The 20,138-nt window shown below is 39.1% G+C and overlaps 1 protein-coding gene across 2 annotated transcripts in view; it reads right to left on the bottom strand.

Moving 5' to 3' along the window:
- The window catches only part of PRKG1 (protein kinase cGMP-dependent 1), a 1,351,832-nt gene that overhangs the window by 366,713 nt on the left and 964,981 nt on the right, over window positions 1-20,138 (bottom strand). For both annotated transcript variants that reach the window (XM_062214515.1, XM_062214514.1), the window contains exon 5: window positions 3,560-3,623. In XM_062214515.1, the coding sequence (XP_062070499.1) occupies window positions 3,560-3,623 (64 nt within the window). The remainder of the gene's footprint in view (window positions 1-3,559; window positions 3,624-20,138) is intronic.

Below are 20,138 nucleotides of genomic sequence, written 5' to 3'. Positions count from 1 at the left end.
TGAATAACCTCTTGCTTGCCCACTTAATTTAGATTTGGAATTGTTAGCTTCTAGTGAGGCCTTAATAATGCTTGATAATCAAAACACATCTCCCTAGTCAGTTTGCTCTTCCATTTTTCTCACACCTTCTCTTTACTCAAACTATTCACAGTTCTCTATCCCAACCTCATTAGTGACTTTGCTTTTTATGTCACTAAAGAAACAGAAGTTATCTAAACAGGTATATCTGGGTGCCAGTCTGGGTCCCAGCTACTCTGTGCATCCTGGGTGGTAGCAGATGATGGTCCAAGTACTTAGGCACTTATCACCCACTTCTGGAGCTCCTGATTTCAGCCTGGCCCAGCCTCAGCATTGTGGGCATTTAGGGCATGAGCCAGCACATGGAAGCACATGTTGTATCACTCTGCCTTTCAAATAAACAATTGTAAACAAACAGGTTTTCCACTGCACCAACTTCTGCATCAGACCACCCATCTGTGTGTGCACCCAGATACTTTGACTTCCCTGCTTCTCTGTGCATTGGAAGCCTTAATATCTTGTGCTTACTCAAGTAGCTGTGTGCAACTTCCTGCCTCCTGCTTCAGTATTATCTCCTGTGCCCTTCTAGACTCCCATTCTCCTTCCCTCCTTCCAATTCCATTTCTCCTCTTGCCTTTTTAACAAAATCAAAATCAAAATCTTGCTGACTCTTCCCTTGAGCCACCTTCTTCTCTTGTATTTTAAGGCACTAAATTTCTGTTTTTTTCCTCCCACTACCACTGCTTACTCTTTACTCCCCACTCTCTTAAAGAGGAAAGTCAAAGATTAATCAAGGTTTACTGCATGCCCCTTTATCAGCCACTCACCCATCCATCCATCCACCATCCATTCACTCCTTTTTTATCCCCCTTATTCTCCCTTCACAATTCTGCCACAACCACTCACATGTACCCAATTTGTATTATACTCATACACTGGAAAAATGTACTTATGTGTTTATGTTTTAACAGATGTAGATGATATTTCAGTAATTACCTCATATTTTTTGGTTTCAAGTTTTTCTGTCAGCACTATGGTTTTAAGATTTATTCAAGCTGTTACAGGAATCATTGGCTGCTACGTGCTTCAAGTTTCTGTTTAGTATTCATCCACATTGGGTCCGGCAGAATGACTCCCCGCTGATCAACATTTTCCTGCCACAGACACCACCTACCTGCCCAAGAAGACTAAGCTTCTGGTTTCCCCATATCCTACGTCTCTTCACTCCCATGTACTTTGTCTTCCACTCTTCCGCATTTCACGTACGAACTTCTTCCTCCCAGTTATTCAGCTCAGCAGTCTGGAGGTCATCTTTGATTCCTGCCTTCCTGATTCCACACGTGTTTCCCAACAGTAAAGCATTTCAGTTTTACCTTCACATTATCTTTAGAATTAGACCATTTCTCAAACTCCTTTTGTCACTGTGCACAAAGCCATTATCATTTCTCCCTGGATTACTGCGACAGCCATGTTGGTCTTCTCTCATTAAGGAAGCCACGGTAACTTTGTTAGAAATGTAAGTCAAATAACCATTGCTCCATCTGTAATCATCCAATGGCTTCCATCTCACTCTCAGTAAAAACCACAGCATAGTGGCTTAAAGACCTTCCAGGATCTGACTGCCCCTACACCACTCTGGGCACACCTTACTCTGACCTCTGAACTCCAATCCCATCTCAAAGAACACTTGACTATTCCTTGACCTTTCCAGGAATACTCTTCCTCTTTCCTTGGCCACACAATCCCTCACCTCTTTACTCAACTGACAACTCTACCTAAGATATTAGTATCCCCAACTCTCCCTACTCCCCGTTGCTTAAATTCTTCTCGGTATCACCTCTACAGAATATGCCAAATACCATTAAAAATTATTCACTTTGTTTTCTATCTAGCTTCCGTTTTGGTCCCTACCTAAATAATGTAAACTCCATTAAGTCTGGGATTTTTTGTTTTCACTGCCACATGCCAAGAGTACCACAGAGGACTGGAACACTGTAGGCTTTCAATAACTAATGATATAATAGATATAAAAAACAACCCATATGAAGTCTGGATTCTAAGAAGGCAATAAGGAAAATTTATCTGAAAATAAGACTCCAGTGAGGCAGCACACTCCTAAACCAGCCTCTGCCCCAAGGCTGATCATTTGCATCTCATTTCACTTCCACTTAGCCAATTAAGCCTCCTTTTGGAATACTCCTTAAAAGTCTCTTTATCTGATCCTGCCTCTACTTCCATTCCCCCCAGGCTTAAAAGCCTTTAAAGTCTTTCCCTGGCAAACAGAAAGAAATCAAAGAATCTCCCTGGACCTACCAGGCCCCGCCTGATCTCATCTCCAGGCACATTCTGCCTTCCAGCCTCCATTCTCAGAGTATTTACCCACTGGGTTCCTTCTAACAATAACCTCCTTTCCTAAAGCCAACTCCTATTACCTTTGCAGATCTAGGTTCATAATATTCCATCAGAATCTTTCCTTACCTCCTCCCTCTCCCAAGCCCACCACAGACTAAATGAGTTCCGCTTTATGGGTCTTTGCAGCTCATATTTTACTTACTGGCTTGTATTATAATTTCAATTCACCATTTTCACACACTGGTTGATTAACATCAATCCCCCTTTCTGAAAGGTAAACTCCATGACGGTAGGATCATGCATGTATTCTTTACTGTTAGATTCCAGAGTGCCTGATTATAGGAGATACTCAGTGAAACATACTGAATAAACAAACAACAAAAAATGAATGAACCTGACCTTTCCTGAGTTGTCCCTGCCTCATGATTCCTGTTCTTGGTTTCCCATCAATGGTCTATGCTTCCTCAGCAAAAGAGAACAGACGAGTTTTAATTTTTTTCAAGCTAGAACACAACTCAAATGCCCAATACCTTCAGATGAACAACTTTAGATATAAAAACTCACCTGCTTTTCATTTGGCTTGGAGCCCCTCAGTTTGAACACAAGAACTCCACTCTGCTTCTGCTTAGTCATGAATCTGAATGAGCAGCCTACAAATCAATAGCCTAAAAGGCACTGTCTTCCTCAAAAACCATGGCTCATGGGTTCAAAGAAAAGATACCAACAGTGACCTTCCACAGCCTGTCATAACATTATGTATGTAAAATATTCTCATATGCTAATAAAATACATAATCAACTGCTAATTCCTATTATAAATGTGCTAATGCGGAACTTCAGAACTGCAATAACTGTATTTTATGCAAATCAAAACAAGAGATAAACATGCCATCTCCCACTCTATAAAGTTACAGTAACATTATATTCACTATAACAGAGTTTTTCTCCCTCTGGTGTTAATTTGCCCATTTCTAACAGTGTACAAAATGTTGGATGTGCTAAGCTGCTTTTTATTCAATGCCTTACATATTAATATATATATATATTTATAGCTCATTTCAGAGCTTTAAAAAACTAAAACATCCTTCTGCCATCTGTAACTCAATCTGTCATCATGTAGGTAGGTATGAAAGAAGCCAGGAGAGCCGACTGTGTGCCCTTGTGAAAAGGAGAAAGTGAAGAACAATTACCTCTTCAAGGACGTCAGCAAGCTTACTGAGGATCTCTTCAGGAAGGCTCTGGAAGGTTGGAACGCTGGAAAACAGAAAGAGGCTGTTGTTGGATGCTTGAACACCAACTTTCTTCCATGAGTAAAACTGCTACACACCTCAATGAAAATGCACAAATATTTCATTACAAAGAATCCATAAACAGACATCAAAGCAATTGTTTAAGGATGGCTTATCATCTAACACAGAAAATGCATGTTGAACAAAAACAAGCTTTTGGGATGCACAGAAGTGGATACAAATCACACTTAGAGTTACCTCTGTGACTGTGGGTGCCTCAACCATACTGGGGAGAGCACTGTTCCCTCTCTGTCTTCTGTCACCAGATCCCCTTCTGCTCTATCCCTCCTTCCAGATCCCCCAACACTCACAGGTACACACTCTAGCCCAGGCCACCCTTTCCATTCAGACTTGCAAGCTTCCATGTGACAAATTGGAAAGTTCTGCACGTTCCCAGTTTCCCCCAAGCTTGGTCCACTTCATCCTTTATAAACTCTTCCATGCTTTACTATTACTGGAGCCAGATAATCCATCAGATATTTGTTATTGAATGTCTTTCCTGCTAAAATCAAAGCTCCATAAAAACTGTTTTGTTCAATGCCCTGTAGTTAAGTGATTTACAAATAGCACACTCAACACTATGTGTTGAATAAAGTTATGAAAGCATGAATGTGTGAATGCTTCCAGGACAGTTATTAGGGTCAGCCCAGACTGCACAGAGCAAAGAGGCAAATCTGTAGACTACAACACTGAAAAAGTTCCCTGCTTCTCACTCTACTCTCTCATTTCTCCCTAAGAAGCAGCAAACAAAAATGCTGCAAGCTATCCAACACAAAAAACAATAAAAACGCCTTTTATATGTGAAATAATGAATTTCAATGAAAAAACTCATCAACATACAAATCTAACAGATGTGGAACTAAATTCTCACCTAATCAAATCTCAGCGCTTCCATCAAGAAAAGATTATTTATGGGTACATATACATATCTGTTTCTGATATTTGACTTAGAGAACAATTCTGACTTGATAGGAATAGCTGAATGGAAGAATACATAGCACACAATTTTGGTACAAGCGTGAAATTTTGCTATTAATTTGTCATTCTGATTCCTGTTACTTAAGATATAATCTATTGATAGAATCCCAAGGCTTTATGCAAAGGTATAAGAATTCACCTAGGACCAACCATCTGTTCCACCAGACTGACAGCTGTGGTCTGAATCATGTGAGATTTACCTTCCAGAAGATGGTCTATTTTAGCAGCTGCATGGAGCATATCACAGAAAGAGACAGAAATAATATAGAGGAAGCTGTTTCTGTGAGTTATGCAGGTTGAAAAACCCAGCGCTTCCTTGTTGTTTTAATGAGCTATATTTCATTTTCTTCTGAAATGTTAGAATAATTAGAATGCTTCTGATCCACTGGGTATTCGTGGAAAATACAAACTACAAGTGAATTTTTCTCATTTTATTATAATTGGCTTCCTACTTTAGACAAGCCTATTATCTCTTTTTCATTTTTAAAGCACACTTATTGTACTTGAAATGCTGAGAGAAAGAGAGAGAGAGAGAGAGAGAGAGAGAGAGAGAGAGAGAGAGACAGATTCCCTCCACCCTCCTCCATTAACTGTTTCACTTCCCAAACGGCCACAACAACCCTGGCTGGGCCAGGCCAAATTCAGAGCCAGGAACCCCATCCAAGTCTCCCATGTGGTTGGCAGGGACTCACGTACTTAAGCCAACACCTGCTGTCTTCCAGGGCGCACAGTGTTAGGGAGCTGGATCAGAAGTGGAGTAGTCCAGACTCCATCCCAGGCTCTCCAATATAGGATGTGGGCATCCCAAGTGGTAAGCCTATTATTTCTGTGTTATACCTCTTATTTCAATCTAAGGTGTGGCTATGTCAAGGTAAACTCTAAGATTTTCATTTTCATGAGAGTTTTTACCCATGAGAAATATTAAGTTTTCGTTTGACCATAACAACATACTAAAATGAAACCAAAATGTTGTTTTAGAACATTTTATTCACTTATTTATTTTAAATGCCATTAAAAAGAGTTATTTATTTGAATGGCAAAGTTACAGACAGAGAAGGAAAGAGATAGAGATCATCCAACTGCTGGTTCACTTCCCAAATAGCTGCAATGGCTGGGGCCGGGCCAAGCCCAAGCCAAGAGCCTAAAACTCTGTCTGGGTCTCCTACATGGGTACAGGGGCCCAAGTTCTTGGGTCATCTTTCTGCTGCTTTTCCAGGTGCATTAGCAGGGAGCTGGCTTGGAAGTGGAGCTACCCGTACACGAAGCAGCAGTCATATGGGATGCAGCCATTGCAGGAGATGACTCAACCCACTGAAGCATGCACCATTCTTTCTTTAAAAAAAAAAATTAAAAATTGTATTTGAAAGGCAGAAGTAGAGAAGGAAGATGGGGAAGAAGAGAGAGGTACCTTCCATCTGTTAGTTCACTCCCAAATGCCTGCAACTGGTGAGGCCAAGGCAACTTAAGCTGGCTGACAAGGTCACAGCAGAAGGTCTATCCCAACAAGGCATGAGAATGACAGCCATGGTCCTGGGTCCTCTTGGTGGTTTTAGGTTTGTTTGGGAACTACACTCTACATAAGAAAGCCGGGGCTTCCTGGTGGTCTCGCTAATGACTGATGTATTTCTAATTTTAAGGGAAGAGCTCTTAGTCTCATAATCCTCAAAATGAACATTGCTTTGTAGAATTTTAATCAAGCCCAGTGTTAGTGTAGGAGAAGGGGGTTGATGCTTTACGCAAGGTTGAGCTGTTTATGGATAAAAATTAAAAGGCAACAGGCTCCCTGGTATATACTTCCCACTAGAACAAAGGTAAATGTTATTAAAGCTTTAATTCAATATGTGCAACAAATACAACAATGGTTAGGAAGTCAAAACTGGGGAATAGATCTAAGTGAACCTTTAGATAAGTGCAATAAAAAAATTAAAGAGTTACAGAAAGAACTGCAAATGAGGCGATACATTTAAAAAAGGGCATGCTTTGAACACTGGGGCTTCTAGTAAAGATGAGATTAGGAAGGCAGTATTCTAGCTGTGTAACCAATTTCTGCATAGCTCGGCAGCACTCCAGGCCTTGGCTTGTGTGGGCAGCCCATTGTCTCACACCTGTCTGTGATTGTAATGCATGCTCCGAATATGCTCTTGAAAATCAAAGAAACTGTAATTAGATGTAGACTTAGAATCTAGAGGCAACATAAAATACAAGGTCAATGGTTCTAAGAAAATGGACAACAGACTTATTATTCTAAGAAGAAAGAATCATTATGTGACTTACGCTATAAAAAATAAAGTCTGGGGTCCAGCGCTGTGGCACAGAGGGTTAAAGCCCTAGCCTAAAGAGCCAGCACTCCATATGGGTGCCAGTTCTAGTCCTGGCTGCTCCTCTTCTGATCCAGGTCTCTGCTATGGCCTGGGAAAGCAGTGGAGGATGGCCCAAGTCCTTGGGCCCCTGTGCCTATATGGGAGGCCCGGAAGAAGATCCAGGTTCCTGGCTTCAGATCGGTGCAGCTCTGGCCGTTGTGGCCATCTGGGGAATGAACCAGTAGATGGAAGACCTCTCTCTCTGAAACTCTGTCTTTCAAATAAATTTTAAAAATCTTAAAAAAAATAAATAAAAATAAAGTCTGGTGTTTGAGAGCTAGAGCCATGCCTTCAGTCTTGCTGTGTGTCTCTCATTTCTTCCTGCACCAACACCCCTCACACCCTTGGGAACCCCTAGACTGGCTGCACTGGACTCTGGTATGCAACAGCTGGGGTTTGGCCATGAGAAAGCCAAGAGCCAAGAGCTCCATCCAGGTCTCCCATGAGGGTGGTAGGGATCCACGTACTTGAGCCTTCATTTACTGCTTCCCAGGAGCAGGAAGCTGGGTCCAAAGTTAGCTGGAACTCTAACTCAGATACTCCAATGTGAGATGTGTGAGTCTGTGGTGCAGTTTAACTTGCTGTGCCACAATGCCTGCCCTAAACACTTTAACTAGATCATCTTGTATTATTTTAAATGCCTCAAAATACTGGCACAAATTATCATTAATGAAAGTTAAGGATGATTAAGTAGAAATATTCTGAAAAATTACCTGTTAACAACAGAAGCATTTTTAGACTTGATAAAATGGAAACCACTGAACAGAAATGGAAACCACAGAATCTTCGTTTTTGTAAATCACTCTGAAAACACTGTTCTAGCCAACTTTAATACCCAAGAGATTTCTATTTTCTGAACAGATAAGTTCTGTCATTAATTAATTTCTTTTCTAAAAATTATTGGTCTACTATTAGCTTAGACACCAAGAACAATGAAACAGAGGATGCTCATAGTTTGAAAATGCATTCAAGAAAAATTAGTTGAATCTACTCAAACACATAAAAAAAAAATAAATTTAGCCTCCATTAATTTGCTTATGATAATTTAAGATAAAGTTAACTAGTTAACTAAGATTTAGAAAATTAAGGTAGAATAATTATAAGAACTACCGGAGAAAGGTTTGAACTCTTAAAGAATAGTTTCATTGATATAAAAAATAAAATTATTATAACCACTTGAATGCTAATTACAAGAAATTCTTACTAATATATTAAAACATCGTTGTTTTCTAAGGACTGTAATAGGCCTGATGTTACAGAATGTACTTGAATGTAATATACTGGAGATGATTTAAAATGTGGTGCTTTTTCACTGGCTTTCTAATTGAATGAAACCAAGATTTAGAATCTGTAATGGCAATAACAGAAGATGAGATTTTAGTGTTTTCTGTTTGGCAGGTATGAGGCTGAGGGCTTTTACAGATAATATAAATAAATTTCATTTTTATAACAATCTTATCAACTGGCTAATACTGGCATCTATTTTACAGATAAGGTAACTGGAACCTTGAGAGTGCTAAGGTCACATAACTCAGCACTAGTAAAGAAAGAATGAAAACTCCCATCTCAGTGAATGTGGAGGTGATCAGTTACCAAGCTGCCCACTTTTCAGTGAAAGTACTTAAGAATGCCTTTCTTGGTGTTTATTCCCTGGCCCTCTTGTCAGTCTCATCACCTTACTCTTATTTGTGGCATCCCATGAAGCCACGGGGAATTAGGGCAAGATGTCGATGGCCCACATGTGCCTTGTGGGTTAAAATTTATTAGATTCTGGTTTTGCCCAAATATGGGCATGATTTAATAATAACCAAAACATTTCATGATTTGGGTAGGAATAGGTACTTACAACAAACAGATCAAAAACTGTTCTAGAAAGAAAAACCTGGAACTTAGCTGTGGATTGTGGGTAGCCAGAAGAAAAATAGGCGTAAATCAAGACTATGAGAGATGAACATGAGGATTTTTCGCTTCATGCAACTTAATTTTAAGAACGACTATTTTGATAAATTAAGCCAACATTTTTTCTTGATCCCAGAATTCAAACCATATTTATAAATGTATAATTCAGCTACTGTTTAGTTTAAATGGGCTTGTTGAGCTAGCCTGGACAATGTTACCATTTTTTACTGTTTTCTATAGTAAAAATATTTTAAATTTATGTATCAAACAATTCAGTTCACTTTTAAATTAACCCATTTTTAGGTTGGCGCTATGTGCAGCGATTTCTCTACAGTTGTACATAAAATGTTTTTAACTGTAAAATGAATTAATGTTTAAAATACTGCTTTATGCTGTAATAAAGGTATTAGTATTTTAAAAAAAAGAATGCCTTTCATAAAAGAGCTTTATTCTTTTAGATAATGACCTAGAAAGGAATTAATAACACTAACAACATTTCATTTGGTGACTTCATTTATTTCCCAATTTTTCATTATGAAAAATGTCAACCTGAAAGAATTATCTAGGATCTCCATCCCCAATACTTAGAACCAAAACGGTTAACACTATGATACTTTTGCTGTATCTACTTTCAATCCATCTATTCTTCTGAATGTGTGTACAAAGTAATAGATATTTCTAGATAAAGCATTTCAGACTAAGTTGCAGAAATCATAAAACTTTGCTACTAATACATTGGCGTATATACACATATCCTTACAAAAGAGTTTAGTAAATAAATAGCCCTTATGCCATTAACATGCATAACAAAATTCACTCCATAAAATCATCTAATATTCATTCTGTATTCAAATATTACTAATGTTCAACAATGTCTTCATGTTTTTCTTTTCAAAACATGATCTCATCAAAATGTTTTTGACTGAATCCCTTCAATCTCTGATTCTATGAAAGTATATCCTACCTTTTCTCCACATTGACTTTGAAGAATCTAGGATATATTTACAGATGTTTCATATTCTTGTCTAAATAATTTTATTTCCAGTAATACAATGTATCAAAACACTAACCAGTGGAGGAGGAACAGTGTTGAGGCACAGTAGGTTGAGCCACTACCTGCTACATCAGCATCTCATAACACAGCATCATCAGAGCACTGGTTTCGGTCGCAGATGCTCTATTTCTAATCCAGGTTTCTGCTAATACACATGGCAAAGTAGCACAAAATGACCCAAGTACTTGTGTCCCTGCCATCCACATGGGAGATTCAGATGGAGTTCCAGACTCCTGGCTCCAGCCTGGCCCAGCCCCAGCCCATGTGGTCATATGGGGAATGAACCACTGGATGAAAGATCTCTCTCTCTCTCTCTCTCTGCTTTTCAAATAAATAAATCTTTTAAAAAATGAAAATGGCTAATAAGAGATCAGGGAGAACCTAAGTATTAATTATTGTTTTCCAGTCACTTATCAGTGAAAAAAATTAGGGAAACACAAAGAATAATACGATGACATACATCAGCAAAACTCAAAGTATGGTTTGGGAGCTCAAGGATTTTCCAAAATCCTTTTATAGGGGTTCTTGAGAGTTAAAACAATCTCCACAACAACTGCAAGGTGTAATTTTTCCTTTCTCATCCTTATTCTTTCACATATATACAGCAGAGTACTCCAGAAGTTTGACATATGGTAATAAGACCACCTGATGGCTAGGCAACGCATACTTGTGTATATGTCATTTTGTACTTTGTGTTTTATAGAAGTTTTTAAGATGGTAAGATTATTATGTAAGTATGTTCCTTATGGAAATTAGTATGTTGTCAGTACTTCTGTTTTATTACTTGTTATTTATTCTTAGCCTATTATTAGCCTATTTGTCATATTCTTTAAAAATTCTAGTTTTCCATTTGCTTAAGTGAAAAACAAGTAGTAAATACATAGTTTTACAAAAATAGCTTTTGTTCAAAAACATTGGTAATGTTTTCAATTGCATCTAAGACTTTTATAATTTTAAAATTTCATAGTACTTCCTAATATTAAAAAGTTTATTATATTTTCTTATTTTTAATAATGGATCATTTGCTTTAAAGGATGATTAGAAGATTCATATTCACAAGTCACAGCTACCAGTTTCTAAGTCTGAAGATGCTTGGAAAATATAAAAATGACACATCAGAGGAGTTTCTGACCCACAGATGGGGGAAATCTAGCCCACATAACCTTGAGTTTATTTTTTAAAAGATTTATTTGGGAGGCTGGTGGTGAGAGAGGAAGGGAGGGCAGACAAAAGAAGGAGAGAGAGGGGGACAGTGTGTATAGGGAGAGGGAGGGAGGGAAGGAGCAGGGGGAGAGAGAGAGAGAGAATCTTCAGTGTACTGATTCACTCCCCAAATGGCTGCAACAGCAGGCCAAATTCAGGATCCAGAAACTCCGATGGGGTGTCCTACAAGGATGCCAGGGATTCAAATATGCCAGCCATCTTCTGTTGCCACTCTAGTGCATTAGCAGCAAATTGGATTGGAAGCAGAGTAGCTGGCACTCATATATAAGGCAGGTGTCCCAAGCCGCAGATTAACCCAAAGTGCCACAATGCTATCCCTAATAATTTATCTTATACAATAACATTTTGAAAGGTATTATGCCAGTTAAATTATGATGCATTTTGAGACATATCACTCAAATTTTAAGGAAAAATAATTTGTTTTTAAAATGTTGCCACATGAATTTTTTTTTAAGCTCCAACTTTTTGTTATGGCTACACAAATGACAAACTTATATGCCAATGAGGTTTCTTTTTTTTTTTTTTTTTTTTTTTTTTTACAGGCAGAGTGGATAGTAAGAGAGAGAGACAGAGAGAAAGGTCTTCCTTTTTGCTGTTGGTTTACCCTCCAGTGGCCGCTGCGGCCAGCGCATCTTGTTGATCCGAAGCCAGGAGCCAGGTGCTTCTCCTGGTCTCCCATGCGGGTGCAGGGCCCAAGGCCTTGGGCCATCCTCCACTGCCTTCCCGGGCCATAGCAGAGAGCTGGCCTGGAAGAGGGGCAACCGGGATAGAATCCAGCGCCCCAACTGGGACTAGAACCCGGTGTGCCGGTGCCACAAGGCGGAGGATTAGCCTGTTAAGCCACGGCGCCAGCCGCCAATGAGGTTTCTTACAGGTCAGTTCCTATATTTTAGTGACAGGACCCTACACAAAGAGACCAATGAAGCCTTGTAGAGTTAACTTTGCTGTGTCTTTTGGATGTCAAGTCAGTAAAATAAATCATTGTTTTGCCTCTTTCCAATGATATGAATTGTTACTGAGTTAAAGATACAGTTGCAAAACAAAGACTGAGTTAAGATCTTGTGTGAAGAGTTATAACTTTGTTTACAAACAGAGTAAGCTCAGACATGGTTAAAGTTGATATTTTGCTTGTATTCATTCATTACCAGAATTAACCCATCATCAAAGAAATCATCACTTTTATGAACGTGTGGTAACAAAGGCAAGGTTAACTATAAAGCTTAGTGCTATATAACTTTAAAGAGTACACTTGAATAACTCTCTGAACCTTACAGTTTTCCTTTGCACAGAAGGTGCAAAACTGAGAGTGGCTGCTCAGGACACAGCAAGGTAGTGACATCAGACTGTACCAATCATCACTACATTGTTAATCACCTCAAACTCACAGGGAAGAAACCAGATACATACAATGGAATCACTGCCAATTGTCACCTTAAAATATTTTTGCATGGAGTGGGTGTTGTGCTACAATGGGTTAAACTACCACCTGGGACACATGCATTCCATATCAGAATGCCAGTTCAAGTCCCAGCTACTCTGCTTCTAATGCACCTTCTTCCTATGTTCCTGGCAAGTACATGATAGCCCAAGCATTTGAGTTCCTGCCTTCCTGCCATCCATATAGGTCACCTGGATGGAGTTCCTGGCTCCTGGCTTTGAACTGGCCCCAGCTGTTGTGGGCATTAGGGAGTAAACCAGCAAATGGCAGAACTGTCATTATTTTGTCTTTCTTTACTCTTTCGTTCTCTCTCTCTTCCTCCTTCCCTCCCTCCCTCCCTCTCCTGTCACTATGCCTTTCAAATAAATAATTTAAAAATGCTTTTGCTCAAATAGTGTTATTAATTTTATGAAATGAGAATACATGTTTTTAAGGCTGTTCATGACCAAATAGCAAGTACCCATATATACTTCTGCATACTAAGTTTGACAGTTGTCTCAAAGAAAACCCTTTGGTTGTTGAAGCTGCAAGCTGAATTAGTCACTTTTTTCATGGAACATCATTTTTCACTAGAAGACTGACAAAACTGTGGTCACTGAGACTTGAGTATTTGGCAGACAATTTTTCTAAGTAAACTAAGTAAGCCTGTCACTTCACATGAGGTACCACTGTTTCCAATGATAAAATTCTTTTCAACTTTCAAATGAAATGACACCTTTAGAAAACTTTTATTCCCTACTGTGAGCCTAACAGTTTTCCAACACTTCATTATATTTTCCTGATAATATCAGTAGTGAAATGTTGACATTAAGTACTCTACTTTTTAAATAGAAAATTTTGTGTAACTCAGTGAACCAATATTTTCCTAATGACCAAACCATTGCGTAATTACATAATCACACATTGGTATTAAAAAAGTTCATTCAAACTACAAGATGAAGCAATGAATTCTAAGGCAACAGATTATGTGAGGTTTACTGCTATGGTTTCAGATTCCACACTGCAATAAAGCTTTAAGAAACTACCATGTGTTGCATGTTGGTGAGATATAAAATCAGAATAGAAAAGGTCCACAATTTTCCTAAAATAGTATTAACATACTCTCCTCCCTTTTCCTACTGTCCATCTCTGAGGGTCTATTTTTTCATATGCTTCAATCAAAACAACCTAAATTCCACAGATTGGATGAAGACAAAAATATGAAACTCTAGCCTTCCATCAAGCTACATCCTCAGAGATATTTGAAAAAATATAAAGTCAAACTTCTCTTATCTCTCGTTTTAGTTTTAGAAAACATAGCTTTTAATAAAAATGCCTTTATGGGGCCAGTGCTGTGGCATAATAGTTTAACCCTCTACCTGCAGCGCTGGCAATCCACATGGCCACCTGTTTGAGTCCCAGCTGCTCCACCTCTGACCAAGCTCCCTGCTAATGGCCTGGGAAAGCAGTGGAAGGTGGCCCAAATGCTGGGCCCCTGCATGCACATGGGAGACCCAGAAGAAGTTCCTGGCTCCTGGCTTCAAATTGGCCCAGCTCTGGTTGTTGTGGCCATTTTGGAGTGAACCAATAGATGGAAGACCTCTCCCTCTGTAATTCTGCCTCTCAAATATATAAACATTTTTCTGAAAATAATTTCATTTCTATATATATGTATATATATATATATATATATATATAGATTTATGTATTTATTTGAGAGAGAGAGAGTTACAGAGAAAGGGAGAAGCACAGAGAGCTGTCTCCCAGCTTCTAGTTCACTCTCCGAATGGCCACAATGATCAGAGCTGGGATGATCAGAAGCCAGGAGCTTCCTCCCCATCTCCAATGTCAGTGTAGGAGCCCATGCACCTAGGCCATCTTCCACTGCTTTCTCAAGACATTAGCAAGGAGCTGCATCAGAAGTGGAATAGCCAGGACTCAAACAGGTGCCTTTATGGGATGCTGGCGCTGCAGGCGGAGGCTTAACCTGCTACACCAGGGCGCCAGCACCACTGTTAACATATTTATTACTGATATTTTAAATAAATTAGGATGTAAGTATTTAAATTTTTTCATTGTTAATTCCTAATATAGCAAATATCAGTAGATATAACACAGTAGATTGGTAAATCTCAGATCTACAGTGATTAAAATTGATGTACTGATGAATAATATGTAAAATATACACTACTTACAAGTTAATATTGTAAGAATAAGATACAAAAATTGTGTATACAATGCAATTATGTCTCTGTTAAAATACATTACAGTTGTGAATAGAACTTTGTAGAAGAAATCTAAATGTTAACAGTTTTGTTAGGTGAAATGAGTATAAGTCTTTTTTCTCATTTTCTTACATAGTCCAATTATTAGAGTCAGTAAACATTTTTATAAAACCAAACAATCTGAATTGTAAATTTAAGATTTTTTTGAAGTCAGAGTTACAGAGAGAGAGGAGTCAGAGAAATAGACACACATGCACACACACACACAGAAAGAGAGAGAGGGCAAGAGAGAGAGCGAGAGCGAGAGAGAGAGAAATCATCCATCCGCTGTTGACTAATCAAAAGGCTACAATGGCCTGGCTCAAACCAGGAGCCTTTAACTCCATCTGGGTCTCCCAGATGGGCGGCAGGGTCCCAAGTATGTGCATGTTCCACTGCTTTCCCAGGTGCATTAGCAAAGAGTAGAATCAGAAGTGGAACAGTCGGGGCTTGAATTGGCTTAGCCCACTGCACTGCAAGGTTGGCCTCAACTGAATACCATGTGCCACAGACTGTTTCAGGTGTTTGAGACTCACCAGTGACGAAAATCAAGTATCCCTGCCTGTTCATCAAGAAAACAGCAAAACAGAGTATTTCCATCCTTGTTCTGAAGTTTCTGCTCCCAACAGTGGGTCTCCCAAACTACTTGAACCTTCACAGCTGGCTCCCAGTGTACACATTAGCAGGAAGCTGGAACAGGGAGTAGAGCCAGGACTAGATCACAGGCATTGGAACCCGGTATGTGGGCATTCCACATCTTAAATGCTCTGTCAGATGGCTGCCGCACAGAAACTTCAGAATCAGAAAAAATAAAAATGGTTTTGAATACCGGCACCTCCACTGCCTCAATGTGTAACTGTGGGTAAATTATTTAAAGCCGAGAAGGCCTTAGCTGGAAAATTGAAACTACATGATCTAGCTCATAGAGCGTTGTCATTATTAATAAACACACAGTTAGCTAAGGGGTACCATAGGGTAAGTGCTCAATTAAAGGAACAAATAATTCAACTTGGGTAATGCTGCACTTTACATACAGCATTCATGTACTAGGGACTTAACACATGCTAATTAAAGGAATAAATGCAATAATGCCAAAAAGCAATGGTGGCTTAGATCTGGGGCACTATGGAAGGTTGTATGGTCGTGTACTGTACAAAGATACCTGCACAGGGACAGCATGGGTCCTAAAAGGCTGCCCACTTACTCTCTGGGTCCCTTATTTCCTCCTCAAAAAAAGGAGCACTTCTTATAATTCAACAAAGGTGCCTTACTGCTGGTTACTCAGGTCTGTGCCAAGGATCTGCTCATTATTGTCACAAACCACAGAGCCATTTCCTTGAGGCTACTGACTCAAGAACTCAGTAAAGAAAAGGTTTTAAATTTCTTTTCATTCGTTTTCATTTTTATTTCAAAGCCAGAGAGACAGAAAGAGAGAGAGCGAGAGAGCTCTTCCACCCACTGGTTCAGCCACCAAATGCCTTTAACAGCCAGAGCAGGGACTCAAACCCAAGTGCCCTGCTACAGGATGCCAAACCCCAGGGCTGCCCCCTCATTACTGACAAACTCATTCTTCTTTTAGAAAGCTATGAGAGTCACCTTTTCAAAAACCCACCCAACGGCTCCTTTCAAAATTAGAACTCAGGTTATGCTGGTACTCGTGTCCAAATAGCCATCAAGAGGTGAGACGCTAATCACACACTTTATTAAATGGCCTGTGAAATGCTTAATAGCATCTACCAACATGACTTATTCAGATGATTACACGGTACCCGGACCTCTGCTCTGCCAATTATGACAGGGACTCCGCCTGGATCAAAAAATAAATAAAAATCAGGGGATTTTATGGAATTAAACAAATGGCACCTGATCGTTAAAAGGGAGCACAGGACCTTTCGAATATCTGAGGCTTACATTAATGCCGATCAGCCTACAGGGCTCTGCTCTAGTTTCCCACCCAGTCTCATGCCAGGTGATCACAGGACCCCAGAGGCTAAGTCTTGTGTTCCTCTTTGCAACTCGCCTGGAATTGGGATGGCAAAAGTCCTCATGGTACAGGGTTTTCCTCTGTGCCTCAGAACATTCAGCATCTCCTGCTCAAGCCCACGAAATGAATGCCAGCAGCATTCCTGGTCCTTGGGAGCAGCAAACATTGTCTAAGGAGTGACACTCTTTAATGTTTAGAACCATCACTCTGTAATTTCAACATTTTCCTAATCCATTAAATCAGTTTGCTATTTGTTGTGCCTGAAACATGAAAACCTCTAGGGATGGAATACTGCTCAAGCTACCATCACTCAGGCTGGGTACCTGCTGCCCAGTAACTCCCATGCTTTGGAGCTATCAGTTTAAAGCACTTCTAGAATTATTCACCAACACACGGACCAGTACATGGGCTGCAGGACTCTCTCTCTTTAGTTCATGGTGGTTTTCAAAACCACACTACTCAGAACATGGTTTGTAAAAGATAGTAATAGTATTTCACACCAAAAAAACAGCTTCATGAAAAAAGATATTACAAAATATAGAAATCTGAAAATTTCTTTAGGACCCAGTTTATCAGACTTTTATTTTGCTAAAACAAAGACACAAGCAAACAAACAAAAAACCACAAAAGCTACAAAAAAAGCTAACTGGAGAGGGTAAAGACTATTTTCCAAATTGCCCTAAGCAGGAAACAACCCACTTATTCTGAAATACCTATTAAATTACTGAGGAACTAGACTTCCATATTACAAAGTTTGGAAACACTGGCTGCAACTGAGGTGACAAGAGTTAAAATATCCTCTATTTTACCATGGAATGGATTGTAGTAGGGTCTCCTTGTGAATTGCTCCTTATTTACAAGATGAAGTTCAGCCATAATCTTCCTATCCCTAATCCTGTTCCCCCTTTCTTGTCACTGTCTGGCCTTCGTGCACACACCTTTGCTGAGACACCAGGGGCTCTAAGCCGTGCTTCTCAGGTACCTTATTTCACAGCAGTTCCCGTACTGTGTTTGTCAGGTTATTGTTGGGCTCTCATCAGCAAGCTCCTGTCTGCTCCCACCAGCTATTTTCCAAGTCAAATTTCCCTGGAATGTAGTCACGCTCAGTACAGTAAGCAATGTCTAGGGCTGCTTTCACACAATAGTGACTCAGCTGCTACTTCAGCAGAGATAATACGGCCTCATAAACCGACAGTGTTTCCCTATTTGATGCTTTAAGGGAAATCTTGCTCTAGTCTATCATATTGAGGTCAAATGTGGTACCCAGCTCCCTGAGGATAATGGTCAACAAACGATAGATGCACAACTTTTGTTGAATAAAAAAGTCAATCCAAGAATATCTGACCCTGAGGTGTATGCTTTAGTAAAATGTGAAGGATGGATTATTCAACTGAGGTCATGTGGTCAAGGATTTTATAGAAGGTTAAAACTGCTTATTTCTATGTCCACTCAGAAATACAAACTCGAAAACTGTTAAATTTTAATAAAGAATCTTGTGAAAGCATATAACTTCAAGACAGCATGGAATGCAAAGGTCACTCTGTAAGGAATCTTTTATATGTTAATTATTAATATAAATGCTTCTTTCTAGCAACACTTTAACTCTTTCAAATATGAAAATTCCACTTTTCCCCTGGGGAAATAATTCTTGAATAGAGTTTTAAATAAGCACCTTTTCTTAGAATCCAAGCAAAATTGTCTTCGATTTCATCATTTTAATAATTTTAGGAAGCATAATAACACAGTAAAAAAAATTGCATGTCAAAAACTCACAGCAACTTGATGGAACACTCAATGAATTGAGTTCATTCTTAATACTCAAAAGATCCAATGAAGTAATAAAACCCCTGCCTCTTAAAAAGTTTATATTAATTATGTTTCCCTAGAAGCACATGGTAGAAATGGAATTAAATGGGATTAAATGATATTACCCATGTTAAATACCTTTTAGTGTAGGGCCCAGTTCAAGGAAGGCACACTTACTATGCACTACAGTAAAGAGTAGAGGTTACAGCCAGTGACCCCACAATTTCAAGAAATGCTCTGCCACTAAATAATCTTCCTCACTTAAGGTCTCGGTCAGGCCTAGTACCAGCTCAGCACTGTCTTAGACACACTCAAGTCACACATCGCATGAAAGAGTAAAACACACAAAACAATCATATGAATTTCCCATCATTATACTACTTTGAACTAAGAGAGTAAAACATCTGGGAATGGTGGCCCACAAACAAAGGGGAGACTCTTACCCAAAGTCCTGCTTGCTTGCCACAAATTAAATGTGAGTAATTATTTTAACTCCTACAACACTTTTAGTCAACCTACTGGAAATTTTTAAAAAGTGATTTTAATAGTTTCAAAAATAATTCTACTAATCAAGCACTTGTACATACAAGTTCCTGTCCTACTAACTTGAACAATAATAACCACCATGAAGATCTGTTCAGATGATACAGGCATTCTGCTAACCACTCTATAAGCCCTATTTTATTCAGTCCTTAGAACAGGCCACCATCTAAGAAAGATTACTTAATACAGTTTAAACAACATTGTATGTTCCTTTTATTACCATATATATTAATTTTCAGGTAAGCCTAATAACATCGCTTAGTACTAGATTGATTCCTTCTTTCTCAACATTAAAGAGCTGAATGAATTGATGCCACATAGGACATTTTTGCACAGACACAACAGACTATATAATCTGACTAAATATACTAATACATCTACAAGTTAAGATGTATTAATGTACTGTGTTTCAGATTCACATTCAGATCTCTGGAGACCAGTGTCATAATCCAAAGGAGTGACTTAGACAGGAATTAGAACAGGTGAATATCATGGTGTGTGACGGTGAGAATGGGTGGTAAATGGTGGGATCTACGAATCTGTATCAGGAACAGAAGAGGATTAAGAAAGCAAAAAGTTTTGGGGGGTAGAGAAAAGCAGGTATCTCCTACTTGTTAATAATAGCAATTAACGTACCTTTATATTTTATCGTCTTTAAACATTTATTTTTTGCTCAGCCTTCAGAAATTTTTTTTAAGTTTATTTTTATGTATTTGAAAGGTAAAGCAACACAGAGAAAGCTTCCATCGCTGGAATGAGTTTTCCATGTCAGAAAACAAATGGTCGCAATAGCCAGGGTTGGGCCAGGCCAATGCCCAAAGTCAGAAACTGCATCTGGGTCTCCCACATGTGGAGCAGGGACCCAAGTATTTGAGTCCTTTATTGCCGCCTTCCAGGGTGTGATCGGGAAGAATGCTGACTGGATGCCAAGGAGAGGCAGGACTCAATTTC

This window comes from Lepus europaeus, chromosome 17, assembly GCF_033115175.1.
Source record: "Lepus europaeus isolate LE1 chromosome 17, mLepTim1.pri, whole genome shotgun sequence".
In the NCBI taxonomy this organism is placed as follows: domain Eukaryota; kingdom Metazoa; phylum Chordata; class Mammalia; order Lagomorpha; family Leporidae; genus Lepus; species Lepus europaeus.
Note: the sequence above shows the minus strand (reverse complement) of the source record. Positions and strands in the feature narration are given on the sequence as shown.